The sequence below is a fragment of the Chaetodon auriga genome, chromosome 7 (assembly GCF_051107435.1).
Source record: "Chaetodon auriga isolate fChaAug3 chromosome 7, fChaAug3.hap1, whole genome shotgun sequence".
NCBI lineage: Eukaryota > Metazoa > Chordata > Actinopteri > Chaetodontiformes > Chaetodontidae > Chaetodon > Chaetodon auriga.
The window spans coordinates 16,559,758-16,578,157 of record NC_135080.1 but is presented as its reverse complement, the minus strand read 5'-3'; the positions used below and the strand labels follow the sequence as shown (position 1 = coordinate 16,578,157).

Here is an 18,400-nt window from a genome sequence, read left to right as displayed (position 1 = left end):
ATATATATATATATATATATATATATATATATATATATATATACACACACACACACACACACACACACACATATATGTATGTATGTATGTATATTGTGTGTGCAAATTTTCATCCTCTTTCCCTTCTCATTCTTTTTCTTTTTTTTTTTTTTTTTTTATCTAACTCTAATTCCCTTGCTCTCTGAAGGGCCCCATAACATTAGCCTGAACCCTGTGGAGTTTTCTTGACAGCTCAGCAATTAGGCTTGATAATGCTGATGCAGGTGGAAACCTCATCCTGTCTGGCCTTGACACCGGTAGGGAAAACATGATGACACTCTATAACCGCCGTTCTTATCAGCAGCATCACATCAAAGTGACACAAATGTGAGAGAGACAAGTTTACATACTGTGCAGGAAGGTTGTTTACAAGTCACCTCTGTAGTCTCTAGAGGGTGTGATGTTAGACATGCAGTACAGGGTGCTCTGTTACATGCATGGAAATTAGTACCAATTCAAAAATTCCTTCAAACAGATGATATGCTAGTAAGCTACGCATCAGCAGCTGTGTGAAATAACAGTGGAACCTGACAAGCACAGTGCTGTGTGTGAGCTTCTGTGCGAACTTACAGCATGTGCTGTAGCGTGATACTTACACCAGGCGGCTGGTCCTTGGCGAACATACCCCAGGTGTGATAGTCAAAGTTATGTTTATAGGTGGGATGCTCTGTCTCTCCAAAGCCGTAGACATACTCGGTTGACAATCGAGTACTTATTTGGATGAACATGTCTGAGAATGTAAAACCTGGCATAGAGGAGTCCCAACTGAGAAAAGTGACAGAGGATTAAATCAGTGTGAGATGGAGGGAGAGAGGGAGAGGGAATTATTGTCAAAGGGAGTTATTCACAATATGTTTGACACAAATAAGCATAAAAACCAGTAGGAACTGCAGGCATGCCTTCAACATTCTTCATAAATTTTAATTAGCAAAATTTCGACTGACACTTCTAAAAAACACAGAAGGCTTAACTACAAAATCATGTCACATTCCTAAAGATATGAAACACTCACATTGTGGTTCCTGTGCTTTTCCTTTTGACCTGGATTCCAAATGGCTCCTTTGTAACTGTGACACTGTAAAGCCTTTTGGTCTCATTAGTCTCACGAGTATCAGGAACTGACAGCGGCACTGGAACCTCATAACGATCAGTGGCTGGGTCCCAGATCTGGACAGGGAGGCGTGGTTAAGTATGTCAGTTTGTGTTTTTATGTTGAGCAGGCAAGCAGGATGGATGCATTGAAATAAAGAAAAAAACAGTCATAGAGGGACACTTAAAATAGAAGAAACGTCATAGAAAGGCATCAATACGACCATGAACAAACAAACACACACCTTGAACTGCAGCATGTCACTGCTGAGGTAACGAATCTCAACACTGAGATTGGCGATGTTTGGTGACCCTGGAAGATGAAAGTTCCCGTTCTTCTTATTCTGAGAGATTTTTACTGACATACCTGAGTCATTTTTATTCTCATCCTTAACAATGTATCCATAGTCTCTTGGATAGAAGCACCATGGAACATTGCTTGGATACACTGGCTAAATGGGGACAGAAAGAAAAGCATATCAGAATGTTACAGCAGTTTAAAAACAAAAGTTTAATATAATAACAAATATTAAATAAAGCTCATCTGTGTCACCTGCCAGTGGCAGCCTTTGGCCGTGCAGTCAGCCTCAGTTGCACCCTCCTCTGGATAGCAGTCAATGCGCTTGTACAGAGTCTCCATCGTGACTTTTTGCCACTCCACTATATAGGTCTCCCCCAGAGTCAGGGAAAGGCCTTGAATGGTTAGAACCTGTGTGTGTATACGGTGAAATGAAAGGGAGGAGGAAAGGTGGGAGAAAGCAGGGAATATTAAATCCAAGGATGCTAGTGTGAGAACATCCTGCCCAAGTTGTCTCTGAGTGAAGTAAGCCCAGACATGCTTCCTTGAGACAGAATGTGAGCTTGACGTTACGTGTGCGATCAATTAAGACACAGCTGTTAATTTCCCTCGCTGTTTCAACAGCCTCTGTCGGGAATTATGAGTCACGCTCACAACAAATCTTGGGGAGGCCCTTTCACCTTAGTCACTGCAGTCACCATCTGATATATCCTCAGCTGGTGAGTAGACTTCCCCGATCTTCATCAGTCCTTTTTGATTGTGTCACTTAATGTTGGAACCATGCTTCACAATTCTATTGTGTGAAATGTATTGTGCATCTATTGTATCTATTGGGCATCAATGATGGCCATGATAGGCACGGCGACTGTAAGGGAGGCATTTTACACATACACTGAAATATAGCAGGCAGTAGGGCTATAAAGTTTGCAGGAAATGGTTTTTATAAAAGCCTAATGTAATGAAGTCAAAAAGCAAAATAAAAACAGAGAGCCAATGTGAGTGTACTGTGCTATTTAAGTGTATATGGAACTAATGATGTTTGGCGGCTGTGAGCTATATTCAAGGCCCAGTCCGACTAGGCATACAAAGACTGATGGACGTGACAAGCAGGAGTTTAGGTTTAACAGCACATTTACCCTTCACCCCCAGGAAATGATTACTGCTGAGAGTCATTTGATAAATGCATGCTTGCCTGTGTGACCAGAGAGTCCTTGACAATCTACACAAGCATAGCACACACACACACACACACAAACACACATGCGCATGCAAATATACATGCGTGGACAAAGCAGAACCTAAAAGTATTACTTAACTGAACCTCTTGACACTTTATAAACTCATAACCCTGCTGGCTTACTGTGGGATCATTGCTCTTAGTCATCTCACTCTTTCGCTGTCTTCCTTACGCAGTCAAACACACACACATACACACACACAAAGCTTTTATGACCCTCACGTAGCATAAATTGTTATCATTTCTTACACTTAGAGGCTAACCTTGAAATGCACAGTAATGGTTTCACCCCTCTGCGTATTGAAAGAAATGGCAGATGCCTATAAGAGTAGCCACTGTAGAACTCATCCACCCTACATCTGTCCTGCATCTGTACGCCTGACAAAGTGGAAATACGTGAAAAAATGCTTTTCATATATTATGACTTTGTAGTTGAATTATGAAATCTGGCATTCTCAAATGTGATTAATGATGCGCATTAAACACCATAAACGTATTGAACTACAACTACAAAAAATAAATCAACTGTGGCATTTTTTAAAGCAGGACTAAATGATTCTTCGGCCACTTGGAGGCAGCAGAATAAGCTGTAAACACAGCACTGAACATATTATCACATTATAACAGGAAAGTTTTCCACATTGCCTCAGTTCATCTTAAATTTTCAGCTTGCATTTGTGGATACACAGGCGATAGTTTTCTGAAGTGTTCCTGAGCCCATGCATTGATGTCCACGACAGAATCATGTCTGTTTCCTCTGTTTATACCCAATCATGTTGCTAATCTGTTGCCAGTTAACCTCAATAACTTGTGACATGTTCCACCAGCTGGTTTCATTTAGCATTTCACAACTTTTCCAGTCTTTTGTTGCCACTGTCCCAACATTTTGAAACATGTTGCTGGTGTCAAATTCTAAATGAGGACATGATTTTCGAAAAAAATCTGAAATTTCTCAGTTTCCACATTTGACGTGTCGTCTTTGTGATACTTTCAATTAAACATGGGATTTCAATGTTTTGCACATCATCACATTTTGTTTCTATTCACGTTTGACACAGTCCCAACTTCTTTTGACACTGGCTTATAATTAAGTAATGATTAGTGCAGTCAAATGCCTTCACACATCCACATAGTGTAAGAGGACATTTTACATTGCTGTCGTTATCAGTGTTTTCGGTAACGCAACATGGGTGTTTACCTGCTTGTCGATATCGTACTGCATGTTTTCTTCAGGCACAGTTGTGTTATCTGCATTTGCTCCTTTGAAAGAGACAGAGAAGGGTCCAGAAGGGACACCGAGGATAGTAATGCTGTCAAACGTCACGTTGTTTGGGTCCTTGTAGCCAGCATGGGTCACTTGCATTGTCAGTTTTCCCTACAAGGCAAAGGACACATAATTATAATGCATGCCTAATTTGAACCTGCTGAAGTTACTGCGTGCTGTCAAACTTAAAAATTATTGCTAAATTTACTTTCTGCAGCACGTAACATTTCTGGTCTTTTTGAAGTCACAGCTCGTATTACTTCCTGTTCTCATAAACAGCCAGTTTATAAACTCTCAAAACATCCATCAGTCAAACAGATTTTCCAATAGATTCCCTGGCTGTAAATCCCATGTCTCAGTGTAATGCTAATATACAGGAAGAATTATTCACAATCATACATTAAACATGCAAGGCAGTCCTCAGTGCTCTGTGAAGTACTTGATCCAACAATGCTTCAGCCACGTAACATGGATCAATCATGCTTACTTTTCTGGAATGGGAAAGTCTAAAATCTCTGGCTTTTTTTTTTAATTTTCAACTTGAATTCATATCAGAGGGAATATGTGGATTTAAAAGATGGTAGTTGTGTGTGAGGGAAACTTACACGGACAGCGGTGAAACTGTAGTGGATGTAGGTGCCATTTTTAACTGTGTCTGTGGATAGAAAAATGAGCGGATGTTGTCACAGCAGTTTGACACAACTGAAGCACAATTACACAGTAAAGTAGAACTGAGCTCTGACACTGTGTGAACATTCACGCGAGCTTGGCTTCCGTCCAAATCCAGAACAAATTCTAATCGAATTTTGAGAAAATAGGCAAAATCCATCGAGTACATGAGCGTCAGTTAAAGAACTCAAACAGTGAGCAGAGCAGTGTAGAAAACAGGATAGAAACATGGCATTTATGTTTTCGTCTACCTTTTTTTTTTTTTTTTTTCCCCATGTCTTCAGTGGACGTTCCAGTCACATGCTTCATATAAGTCATGATTTTTTTAGATAAATCTATCTGTATTGAACGTTATCATATTTTGATCTAAGGATACACCAACTTTTCCACCTCAGCCAATTACAAAAACAGGTGGGTGGAGACCCATCCACTGACTGGCGTGATGCTTTGTACTTGTAAAGAGATAGGAGCTTCAATTTGATGCTCATAAAACAACGTAATGAGTGAGAATAACATCATACAGATAATCCTGTATCACACACACCAGCACATTTGCACACTATACCTCTGGACTCTCCATCATCCCAAAATAGCTCCCCAGCTGCCCTTTGGCTTTCATCAAGAGCAATAATCAGACCCATGGGGTTAAGACGACTGGAGACACACACAAAAACACACGGTATAGTACAAACACCATACACACATGCAGGTACAACTAAATGAATCAAACCATGACCAAATACATCTGTGCACATGCAGCAAATAGAATAGGATACACATTTTGATATATTTCTGATTATGTGCAACAAACACTTGTTGTTCTATGTACATGCTTCTGTGAATGTGTGCATGATGGTGATAATAATAATAAAAATAATAGTAAAAATAAACTGAAAGTGCTTTATGAGATAGAACTCACATGCACCAAGTGAGTGCTTTACATAGAAAAGACAGAATGGACATAAAAACAGATTAAAAAAAAATTAATGTTAAAGAAAATGGAGAATAAAACCCATGTGATGATAATAATAAAGATGAAAATAAAATGCAATGCATAAAGACAATGCATAAAACCACACAATAAAGTATTAAAATCTTGGTAAAAATAGAGTAGAATAAGGATAAGCATCAAATCACAGCAAAAAAGTATAAAATTTAGGTTGAAATAGATTACATAGAATATGAATGTACATAACATGTAATTACTAATAGCTTGTGGAAATCTTTCAACATAATTTGAGGTGGTGTGGTACTGAATGTGTGTGTTTGTGTGTGTGTACCTGTATGTGGTAGTGACGTTAGGTTTCTGCGTGGGGAGGACCGCCCCACCTCTGATGTGTAAACCAAGCTTGTCACCTGGTAGCTTCATATTATACAGGTGTTTGCGGACTGGGAGTCGTTCCATCTGAATGGTACGACAACAGAATCTATTAACTGAATTACATTCCCTCATGTGATGCTCTTGGTACAACACAATCCCCACGCTGTCTATTGCAAGGTTACAACAGTGTCCGTACTTTTGCGTGAGCTTAGGCTGGAAAATACTGGCGTTGGGCTTGCATGAAATTGTTGTCTCAGCAATGCAGCTTGACTTTTTCTAAGCATAATATACTGACTTGAGTTACAGCAGCCTGGTAAACCTAAAGATACAGATGATGACTTTTGGCCCCCTCAGCTATAAATTACACTCCTAGAAGTAACAGATTCTTGAACCTGATTGCATCAGTTGTTGAGTGAAGATTCCGGTGCTTATGTTTAATTCAAAAAGTAATCAAAAAGATCGGTTTACAAGACAGCTTTTTTCCCCGCCCACCCGCCGTGGCATCGAGCCACGCAGACGGTTTTCAGTCATTTGTTTACTCTCGATACTCCATGGACCTCACTGTGGACACTTTTCATTGGAGGTATTTCTCCTGAAAAAAGTAGTCCCTATGATCACAGTGACTTAATTAAGGAGAGTCTTGGAGATTTGTAAATCTAAGTAAATAAGTCAGTCCCATCGACACAGCTATGGCACTGGAGGTACATTAAGTGAGTAAATATATTGTTGTGACTGACCCTTCAAATATAAACCATCAGTTTAATAGGAAAACACTGCATGACCTTGTATAAACTTTAGCCAATTCTGGGCGATGAGCTTGATCACATGGAAGTTTGGAAAACGCAGTGACTTGAGCACAATGCCACATGTATTTTTCATTTTTTTTTGGCATAGTAGTGATAAAATGTGAAATTCTAAGAAGCACTTATTCAAGATGAGAAGACAATTTCTCTCTCTCTCTCTCTCTCTCTCTGTCTCTGTCTCTGTGTCTTTCTCTGCCCCTCCATTCATTTCTCCGAGGGCCCCGATAGAGCACAGTTAATTTCTGATCCCCTGAGGACCGAATCCTCAGACCAGCCTAAAACAGTTTAAAAGTCTCCTCTCTCCATCTCCTCTCATTCTCCTTCTACCTACTTCCTTCTCCACGTCCTCTTATTCTCTCTTGTGGTGCTCTAATTCTTTTTTTATCCCATTTTCCTCTGTTCTCATGGAGGTATGCGTATGACAGAGATTTTGCATGTGTGTATTACTCACATTCAGGCCCCCACAGTTGCATTGTGGGGCCTTATTGGACAAAATGCAAGACCCCATAATTTAAATCATTACATTTTAGGGCAAAGACTTAGGGTTAGTGTTAGGATTATGGATTAAGTCTCAAGAAAGTCCATGTCCTGTAAGTCAATGTAATGTCCCCAAAAGTGATGGAAACACAACTATGTGTGTGTGAGTACCATTTTATGCAGTACAGTAGAGTATGGGCGAGTGTGTGGGCTGGAGTTAGTGGAGCGTCTACAAGCAATTTCAGATCTTATCACCCCCTCATTGTCTGCCTTAAGGAGGTCTTCTCTACCCTTGTCCTCTCCTTTCCTCATTGGCCAGTCCTCCCCCCCCCCCCATCTTCTCTCTCATCTCTGTATTTCCTGACTCTCTCCATGTCATGTTCTGTCCTTCTTTTCCCCACTTTCTCTTTGTTCCACTCTCATTCCGTTTGTTTTCCCTCCATGTGTTTCCATTATTTCTTTCTGTAACTTGTTTTTCATGGTCATTTTCACTACATCAACACCCCCACCCCACCCCACCCTTCCATCCTCCTACCCAGATAATCACAGGGGACCAACCAGAACAAGGGGCCGGCGGCAAGACAGCCAATCTAATCGTTCATCTGATCAGTGGGCGCTTTACATCGCCACAGTGACGCCCAAATAAGGTCCCAGAGGAGCTCAACACCTCTTTTATCTCTCTGTCAGGGAGATAGTCTCTCTCCTCTCTTCCCTGTCCCCTCTTTCACTCTATCTTTGTCCTCCCTCTTGCTCTGTTATCACTGACGTCTCAAACAAAGAACTCGAGGCAAAGACTTTGATGTGATACATGTTTTTTGTGTATTTCCACTAATGTAACATAAAACTGATATGGCCCCCATTTGCACCACATGTTTATGTTACCAATTAATTAGGTCTACCTGCACAATCCATTGCATTCTAATACAATAACCCTGCAATTAATCCTGTTTAGCCTATCTGTCATCCCATTTTTACTGTTTATCATACTCATGAAACTTGTGATGTTCAGTTTCTTAAGACTATCAGAGAGATGTTGATTCAACTCTATGGTAATTTTCATGCCTCGCGGTTTGGAATCGGATTGAACTATTTTGGAAGGTGTTTTTAATATTCCTTCTTCTTCATGTATGTAAATTGGATGGGGGAAAAAACATAAGAAACACCTACACTGTGCTGTCTAATTCAAACATAAATTGAGTTTTCTCACATTGCCTATTAGGAAGAAATTTATGGCTATCATAACATTGACAAGAATGCTATTCATGTTACATTCGCTTCACCTGGAGGAACCATCGCTTTGTATTGTTCCTTTTTAATCTCTAAAAGAATATAATGAAGCAACAATTGAAGTGGACAAGCTGAAGTGTCTGCAATGTCTGCTGTAAGTATGTGAATTATTGTAAAGGTATAACAACAACAACAACAGATGTGATTATCATAATTACAATTATTGCACTATTTATAATGTCTGTTGTGACAGATCTGAAGAGGAAACTATTTAAAGAGAGCAGAATAGTCTTACCGTCTCATAGTCATACCACACAGCATCTGGGATATATGCAGACACTGTGTCCACACCCTGCAGAAAACACAGACACAAATAGTTTCTTCATACATGTACATATTAAAACATTGTTCTAAATGTTTTAGTGTTTGCATTTAACACATTTTATGTCTCTGATTTGTGCAGAAGGTATCAAAAGATGTCAACTTTTTTGTCTTGTGTGAAAGCATGCCTGTGTTTGATTTGTGTTTGGAGCCAGTAACACCTGCTTTAGCGCACTGCACCAATCCTGACACTTTAATCTTACAAGGCTAAACATGAGGAGAGAAACTACAATACACCACAAAGGAAGCATGGATATGTCTTGCTGCTATAAATCACTGTGACTTAATAATAAATAAGAAGCAGATAAAACATTTTCATCAAGGAGAGTTATTTTAAAACTGCCTATCATCTGATATAAAGTTTCCACAAAGCCCTTATGACATTTTCAGACTAGAGTGCTGTGGTGCAACAGATGATGGAAAAGACAGCATCAAGCGACGACAGATAGGTGACACCCTTTGATGGCTTAAGGTGGTGGACAGACAGGAACAATCAATAGAAAAGCGTCAAGCCTTTGATAGCGTTGTCACTTCCTTGCTCTTTCTGACAGGGCAGAACAGAGGGAGAGAGAAAGATAAACACAGGGAGTGAAAGAGCGAACCACAGGTCCTTCTCAGAACAGACCCAATTGTGAAACACACTATGTCAGCTGTGTAGGGCAGGGCCCTTTGTCAAAGGCACCGATGGCAACAACATTGCACTTCCTTTCTCTCTCTCTGTCCCTTCAGCAGCATGTCCTATTTTGTGGCCCTCTGGGGCCCTTTATTAGGAACACTGAAGAGGGGTGACAGGAAGCCAAGACCAAATGAACAAGCAAGAGAGGACAAAAGATTATTAAATAGAGGAAAGCAAAACACCCAAAAAGTGCATTTGAAACAAAGAAAGAGTAAAATATGACAGACACATACTGCTACGATGGCCTGCTAACTAAATTAGATAACATAATGTCCTCTTTGGGGGCCACATTTGCAATCTGAGGCAGATCACCTGTCACAACTGCTGCACAGCCTGCGGGATGACAGCCTGGGGAAATTGATGCTCCCCCTATTCCTCGTTTTCTGGTGTCTGATTTGCTCGCGGTGCCTATCACTCACCCCGCTGACAAATGGGAAGGGACTGCAGGACTTAGCATGGCTGCTAACGGTGACTGAGAGGGACAAGGCGTGAGGCCTATATCCTCATTTGGAGTACTGAAGCTCAGTTAGCCATAAGGTAAGATTTGATCAGGTGGGCAAAGGATTCATACTGGCAGAATGATCAGATGGTAGCTGAGGCAGATGAGAGAGGCAGAGAGAGACACAGAGACAGAGAGAGATGGAGGGGCTGGGGGTGGTGTGGGGGGGCGGTGGATGGGATGAAATGAAATGGGATCACAAGTTTGAGTTGACAGCAGCTGATTAAGAGAATGCAGATGAGATAAGGGAGCCAACGTTTGATGAAAGGATGAGCTAAAAAGAAAAGGGAGTAATGGGCAAGAGGAGGGATAGTGGAAGCATGGATGAAGACCAGAGGGGATGACAGAGAGAGAGTGCAGGAGATCTCCCCAGTTTATCACAGAGATCAAGGTTAACGCATCGACTGATCTGAATGTTAGAGCAAGAGCATCATTAGAGAAAGGGAGAAGCAGGCGGACAGCAATAAATAGAAAGAGGCAGAGAGAGAGAGATGAGAATAATGAAAAAGGAAAGTGAAGGTAGGATGTGAGGGGTTGTTAAAGATCAGCCTGTGACCTTACACAAGTGGCTGACACTATCTCTTCATGTGGCCCTTCACAGCCTGATGCTTCTGTAACAGATCTGTGTTCTTAATGCCTGCCCTTACCCTGGCTTAAACCGCAGCACCACAGCTCAGCAGCACCCTGTCACCACAAAAGATGAATATTCAGCCACATCGGATCTGTCATTTGGAAAGAATCCTTTTCAAGTGGCAGAGCAGAGGTCCGAAATGCTTCTAAAGCTTGTGTCAGTGTGCTGCAGCGCGCTGCTATGTTACTTTTGTATGGCAGATTAAGGCTTTCGCATCAAAATGTAACAGACTATGTGTCGTAGTGTGGAGTTATTTACAGACATCCCAGGAGGAAAAAGCTCTAACATAATATGTGAGAGGAGAAGAGGTGAAAATCACAAATTGCAGTTAGTCTCAGTTAGACATGAAGCCACAACTTGAAAAAATAATCCTTTCACAAAGCCTTCCACACATAGATGGAGGTTACATTATCGCCCTGAGGTGTGCAGTACTCGATGTAAATGATTCACATTGCTCAAAACCATCTTGACACTAGTTGTCAGTGGGAACTTGTCAGATTTCTTTTCTTGCTAACTTGTACTTTTTTGGTATTTCTCTGCCCATCATGAACCTCAGTCTGCAGAAGTGGGAGGGGAGGTTCAGTATGGGGTCTTGTCAGCATTGATCAATCAGCATGGTGCATCTTTGGTGTTTTGCTCGGGTTTGGTTTGACCCAAATTCTGGGCATATGAACAAATGTTGCTCAAAAGCTTACAAATGCTGTTTGCGGGTGATATGTTGGCCAGATTGATTTTACATTTGAACTCCCACAAGCAGAGAAAAAAAAACAAAAACAACTTGTGTTTTTCGTTCCACTGATATACTGTACATGTGGCTGTTTTGTGAATGACTGGTTTTAAACATTGAGCTGTCAGAATGTGCCACGGTGCATAAGGTGAGAGTTGTTGGGCTGAATGCTTCCTCTGTACATGTCGGGGGTTGGCTATTAGATGGCCAACTATGACCAAGCTGTCCCTTGCTTTCACTGGCACTCGAAGAATTCCCATATGAGGCAACACGGTGAGTGCACATCTGATCAAACTCCTAAACAAGTTTATTGAATGTGCTGTCAATTCATTCATGGCACTTGTGGCCCATCACATGCAAGGCCGTATTTCTTCTTCTTCATAATTTCTATTGCGGACATTTTCCTCTCTTCAATTATCAGGGCACTTTGATGCAAAGCACATTGCTTTTAAAGGCTGATCATAATTGACTCCAAACACACCCTCTGATAATGGATTTCTTTTTATCCTATCCTGTTTCCGATTGCACTACAGTTGAGCTGTGCCTCTGGCCTTGAAAGGGCCCAAATGAGGTGCACTTTTGACAGCTATTTGTGTTTATTGTGTTTGTCTTTCGGATTCACAAAAATAACAACCTGCATAGTCACCTTATGGCCCTTCATTTTCCCTACCCTTAGGGCAGCTCGAACCCTGAGGCACTAGAAGCATAAACCCTCCGCTACTTCTATTGGAAACTTTTCACACTCATTGAAGTTACTTTATCCCCAGCCCCACTATGAATCCAATTCGCTTTCCACTATTCTGTAATTCACAAGAGGCCATGCTAAATTGCTTATTAATCAGGCCACTTTGACATGACCGCAATCGCTGTATATACACACATACACATGCACTTACAGGCGCACACATTTACGTGTACACACAGGGGCACACTCACACACACACACACACACACACACACACACATACATACACACACACATACATACACACACACTGAGACAAACATGCACAAACACACACATACACACTTCTATCTACACTTCTAATCTGCTAGTAATGAGGTCAGTGCTCTCATTAGAGCTGAGAGAAAAGAGGGAGGATATGAAAGAGAGAAGAAAGAGGGATGAGAAGAGGGGAGGGCAACAAAGAAAATCCCATGTCATGTTTTCCCAGTGGAGGTCAGTGTGTGTGCGTGTGTGTGTGTGTGTGTGTGTGTGTGTGTGTGTGTGTGTTTGAGGAACTGATCATCTCATCTACATCATCTGCAAGACACATTTCTCTGTGTACTTCATGTACATTCCGATACAGTATGTACTGTATGATACTTTCTGTGTCCAGATATAACAATGTGGTACATGCAAGTACATTTTGAATGACCACATGCATTTGAAGGACCAAAGCGTGTTCATATATGTATGCGTTGTTTGTTTATTTCTGTGTTAACTGACCGGGTCGAGTACAGGTGTGATGAGCAGGTGTTTTCCCCAGAGGAACTGACGGTCCACTGTCCAGGTGTTGCTATCAGAGTAGAACCTGAGGAGCGAAGAGTATAGAAGAGATCATATATTTTTCATTATGCTATGGCTAACAAAATTTTGGGCTACATGCATTGTGTAAAACCACCATGTCCATCTTTGCTCAGTCAGTAAATACCTGTTTGCTATCCTGATGTTGAGCTAATTTCTTGTAGCGTTGTCAGGCAAGTGCTTACCTTGTTGCTAATGTCCAAAAGGATCATTTGAATATTGGGAATATTTCTCCCTCTGAGTTTGTAGTTTGTTTTGGGGTTTCCATTACCTCATGCATGCTATTCAGCTGATCACCAGAGAATACCTTACTCATACTTTGGTATGAGTAGTTCTGCTCAATGCTCATTTTGCACAGAGGAGAGCAAAATGCGTTTCTCTACATACATTTTAGTTGTAGGATATTTCCTGTGTATCAATATAATTATTAGCATTGTGCTAAATGTTCATCTGAGGCAAACTGTTGGAGCTATTTCACAGATGAGAAGGGCTTTGCTAGCATTCAGTGGAAATTGCAACAACCATTTTGCATAGATTCAGGATGGCGGATCACAGTGGCTCTGTAGTAATGGGGGTTTAATGCACTCTCACCTAAAACTTATTCAGTGGGAAACAATCATTCTGTTTTGGGGGGTGGGCTCACAGAGCCTCAAGGAAACAGCCCTTCCCTCAAATGTAACTGCATAAGTGGTTGCTATGAAGGGTTGATTCCTTGATGCAAGTCTCTCTGACTGAACTGGTATTACTTAAAATAATTTTGAATGACTTACTCGTGCATGACAGGACGCACAACAGTCTCCCCAGCGGTGTTGGCTTTGTAGAAGAGTGTGTAAAGGTAAGGCAGAAGTGTGTAACGTATGTTCAGGTAGTGTTTAGAGCTCTTCACCAGCAATGAGTCGTTGCCATAAAAAGCTGGATCCTGGGGCTGGAGACAGAAAGATGGATTAAATGGGTGGGGTTGATGAACAAGAGAGAAAAAGGATGGAGAGAAAATCAAGATTTGTCTTTTATCCACAGGGAAAGAAAAGAGGAAAAGATGAGAGGACGACAGAGAGAACTTGTTTGAATGAGGGATGGAATAAGTTTGAGGGAGAATGAGGGCAACAGAGAGACTTGAGGCGAGAGGAAAGAAAGGTGTGAAGAGGACAGAGAGGAGGGAAGAAAGACAGAGGCTATTTTTTTAAACATTGCTAATTTATTCATGTTTTATAACTGCACATTAACCTTTTTTTATAATGATTAAAATGGAAATTGACTTTACATAGGACTAATCTAAGACTAGAGTTTGCAAAGAGAAAGAGCAAAAAAGAACGTGAGAGAAAGAAATAAAGGGGGAAAAAAGTGTGTGAGAAAGAAACCAAAGTATGATTTAATTTCTATGATAGTGGAGAGTGAGAGGGTGATTAGCTGCTAACAGGCCATGCTCCTCTCATCTGGCTAATCATTTATGCCCTCAGCACCTCTGAGAGTGTGATGAGAAGTGTGTGCGTGTGTGTCTGTGTGTGTGTGTGTGTCTGTGTGTGTGTGGTGTGTGTGTTTGGACTGGCCTGCATGGCCATGTGATGAGAGCTATGATTAGGGCAAAGCAAAGGTCACACATTAGCTGTCTCGTTTAGTGGAAATCGTACTTCAAATTCATCATCATCATGTCCCTGTCCTCCAGCAAATACCCCCCCCCCCCCAACTTCCTCCTTCCAACACACAGCATTTCTTCCTCAACCCCCTCCATTCCATACCTCAATGCTGTGCTATTTTTGCAGCAGTGATGAGCATGGAAATGTCACACGGAGGATGTTGGGAGAGCATCAATTTTCACGCTATTCAACACTCGAGACTGACTTTTCTCCCGTTATTTGTGTTCATCTACAATAATAGCTCAGTATGTAACATCAATATAAACACTGTTGTAGGCCCAGCGGGTGCTTTTCCTTTGTATTGCTGTGACATTTGCTCTGATCTGACATGTGACATTTAATTATATAGTGTGCTTGTTACAGATAAACATGAATATCACTCTATCTTCATTATAGTGCAAATTATCGTTATTTGGGTTCAGGCCTTGAAGGGGCAAAACCCCACTGTGTTTATGCTGGTTTAATATTATTGTTGTTTTTCTGCCACAGCAGCTCAAATTACCATGAACTGCAATGAGCTAGAAACACGCAACTCAGGCCAATAACTGGACATCATGTGCAAGTGTTTCCCAAGAAATATGAGCCCAATCGGCCGGATGGTGGTGCTGTAATAAAGGCCCAAAATTTAAATTCTGGAAAGGCCACGCCCTTCACACTTTAAGTCCAACTGACTTTAAATTCAACACAGGCTCAGCTCAGTGTGCTCTACAAAAATGCCTGGAACTTTTTGGATTTTGACTGTATCAGCACCAAAATGGGTTCTATGGCATCGTAGAACTGCGATTCACATTTGTGTTAAAAATGAGCTAGATCGGTTGAAAAACACGGCCACCATTAACCAAAAATTTCACAAGAGGTGGGACTCATCAGGGAAATGGCCATAACTCGTCAACGACTGGTCCAGTCATCTTGGTACATATCTTCAGGCTCTGATTGAGACGAGGCCACTGAAGCATTTGGAGCCAATCTGACAGGTGTAGAACGGGTACACTTTGACTCATCATCACACAATTTGTCACCCAAAGTAAACACTGGGAAACACATCACATGCTGCACATACACCCAGACATCACAGCTGGTGTGGAAGAGGTGGTGTAGTGTATGAGCGGAGGGGCATAACACTCCCCATTCAAAGGTTAGTTATGGGTCTGATGCCTGTGGGGCCACTGAGGCTGAAATTGCCTTGATATTTAAAGTTAGCCATGTATCCACCATATGGCACACAATATTATAGTAATTTAACATGATTTAACATTAACGTTATCTTTTACTAAAATGTAAAATCTCAACCTGTTTGATGAGCATCAGTCTGGCACTAAGCTCCTGTGCTGCGTTTTACTTCAGGCTCAGATGTTCCAGTTCCCACTGCAGCTATAATGATTTGCAACAGCTTACATCCCCAGTGCTAAACCTAAAATCAGAGGTCCCACTGCTCCTGTTTGATAACACAGATGTGCTGGTGCTGGTATGATGACAATCTCCATGGATACTGAAAGACGTTTCTATTTTTAACCACTTGCAGTTCATAACACCTATGCAATGTTATGAAATGAAGGGTATACCCTGCAGCACTTTAGACCAAACAATGGCTGTGTGATACATAAATCTAAAAGTGACAGTCTAATATAAGAATTGTGGAACAAAGTGCCTTTACAGTACCATGTAGCCCTGAGCGTTGTGGTTCCGGCTGAAGGGGTAGAAAGCTCCCACCTGCATCCAGCGACGACATAACTCTTCAGTGGAGTTATCAAAGAATCCACAGATGTCGGCTCCGATCTGAAAGGCACGAGGGCACGACAGCTTGACATTTAGCAAGAACCTACAGTATATTTCTCTTATCTTAAATGTTAAATTCAGTGTATTGGAATCCCACAGTGACAAACTCAGAGAGGATGCTGTAGATTCCAACTGAAAATAGTAATGTAGCTCGATGTACAGTGTATTACAAATGTCAGTCCAGGCACCCCCAGAAAGAAAACAGATGAATCTGAGGTCCACAAATCTCCTTCAGTGGTAAAAGAAAAGTGGCACTGATGTGATCGCTGGCCTCATATTTGTCTTTTAAAATGTCTTGTCTTGATGTCGGCTCAATTCAGTCAAGATTTACTGGCAAACAGTAGATGTGGGCAGTGCTCTTTATTTACATTAATTACACAATGGAGTCCAAGAAAGAGACTTCAGTCAAAGGCCAGTCCATGGAGACTGATTGCTCTCTATGGTTTACCACTGGCCACATTTTAAAACAGTCTCAATGGGGGGAATAGATCCAAATCCCATTTCTCCTGCTGTCCCTCTTTCTGTCTCTCTTTGTTTGGTGAGCATACGTGTGTGTGTGTGTGTGTGTGTGTGTGTGTGTGTGTGTGTGTGTTTGTATACTGAAGAACCTAAAATCTGCTTCACACAGTCCCACCAGGATGTAGTTGGCATCTATACGACCACCTGACGTGCACAGCTGGAGGGGCGTGTGTGTGTGTGTGTGTGTGTGTGTGTGTGTGTGTGTGTGTGTGTGTGTGTGTGTGTGTGTGTGTGTGTGTGCGCGTGTGCGCATTCGATTCCCTGTTGTTTTCTTAGCCCGTTTGGACTCAGTGCACTGCACATGCATGCAAGTACAGAGTGCACTTGGGTACTGACTAGCTGTAGTGTCTTTTCAAGCTTATGTTTTTTGAGTGGTGTTCCTGCAAAGAGAACCAGTGTTCTTCCAGACATTTTAATGGATCTCATTCCAGACACACTTTTTCTTGCCTGCCCCTCTGTCTCTATGCCTACGCCTGAACATAGATCTCAATTAGCAGCTGAATCCTCTTTTAAAAAGGCAAGAGAGAAACTTCTGAATGCCAGAACTTCATGTTAACTAAACGGAAGCACATAATAAGTGCTGTGACTGCTAACTTTCTGATGTTTTTTTTTTTTTTTTTGTATGATACAAGCATTCCACATAACTAACAGCATTTTTGTTTCTTCATTAATGCTATCTGAGTGGATTCTGAGCCTCAAATGAAAAAATTAAGCAGACTGCATGGAGCTCTTGGGTGCCTGGATTTTTTCTTTTTCCCAAACGCATAGGAACACAACACGGAACTTTTTCTTCTGCAAGTGTGCAGATGACAGTATGAAAACTGCAAATAACACTTGTCTGCATAGGTAAAGAGCCATGAAATGAGGTCCAAATTAAAATGTTAACACTGAATTTTCTGATGTGTGAATCTGCATCCAAGTGAAAAAAACTGAGACAATTACTCCTCGCAGTCATGTTAAGCCCAGTCATGGCAACCAGGTAGAGCATTTTTCCTGTCAAACTCATTTACATTAAGCATAGAGTGAACAGTATTTGCCCTTCTGTGAAGCTTTGCTACTCACATAGGGAACTCCAAAGAGTCCGAACTCCAGCATGCCAGGGATGGCCCATTTTATGTCATTCCAGTTGGCAGCATTGTCTCCCAGCCAGTGACCCGAATATTTTCCCACACCTGGGAAGGAGGAGCGGGTCAACATCAGGCTACGTTTTTTACCAAACACCCGCTGCAGGGCTCTGTGGGATGGAGAGGAGGCAGCAAGGAGAGAAGCAGAATGGGGAGGTGGGGGAGAAAGAGGTCATTAAGATAAAAAGGACACAGGGACAGAGAGAGAGAAACAGATATCACACACACATGCGCAAATGCATACAAACTCACAGGGAAGAAGGGGACAAAGAACTGGTCGTACTTTCTCTTCCCCATGTACATTATTATTTTGTTTGATGAGGGAAATCGAAGCAGCATTGATTTTCATGACAATACAAAGCCCTGATGATGTTTACAGAATGCGTCTCCTGCCAATAATACATTTTAATTAGTGGACAGAATGGGGGGTGCCTCTAATAGCAAAGGAGTGAGTCAGCAAGTTGACTTATCAGAGCGGCCG

The 18,400-nt window shown here is 41.5% G+C and overlaps 1 protein-coding gene across 1 annotated transcript in view; it reads right to left on the bottom strand.

Moving 5' to 3' along the window:
* The window catches only part of si (sucrase-isomaltase), a 60,679-nt gene that overhangs the window by 23,603 nt on the left and 18,676 nt on the right, over positions 1-18,400 (bottom strand). Inside the window, exons 15-27 of the mRNA XM_076735047.1 lie at positions 17,858-18,029; positions 16,160-16,276; positions 13,637-13,791; positions 12,789-12,873; positions 8,720-8,776; positions 5,877-6,001; positions 5,162-5,250; positions 4,533-4,582; positions 3,862-4,038; positions 1,682-1,837; positions 1,374-1,580; positions 1,052-1,206; positions 636-804 (exon numbers count right to left, since the gene is read on the bottom strand). Of these exons, the coding sequence (XP_076591162.1) occupies positions 636-804; positions 1,052-1,206; positions 1,374-1,580; positions 1,682-1,837; positions 3,862-4,038; positions 4,533-4,582; positions 5,162-5,250; positions 5,877-6,001; positions 8,720-8,776; positions 12,789-12,873; positions 13,637-13,791; positions 16,160-16,276; positions 17,858-18,029 (1,714 nt within the window). The remainder of the gene's footprint in view (positions 1-635; positions 805-1,051; positions 1,207-1,373; positions 1,581-1,681; positions 1,838-3,861; positions 4,039-4,532; positions 4,583-5,161; positions 5,251-5,876; positions 6,002-8,719; positions 8,777-12,788; positions 12,874-13,636; positions 13,792-16,159; positions 16,277-17,857; positions 18,030-18,400) is intronic.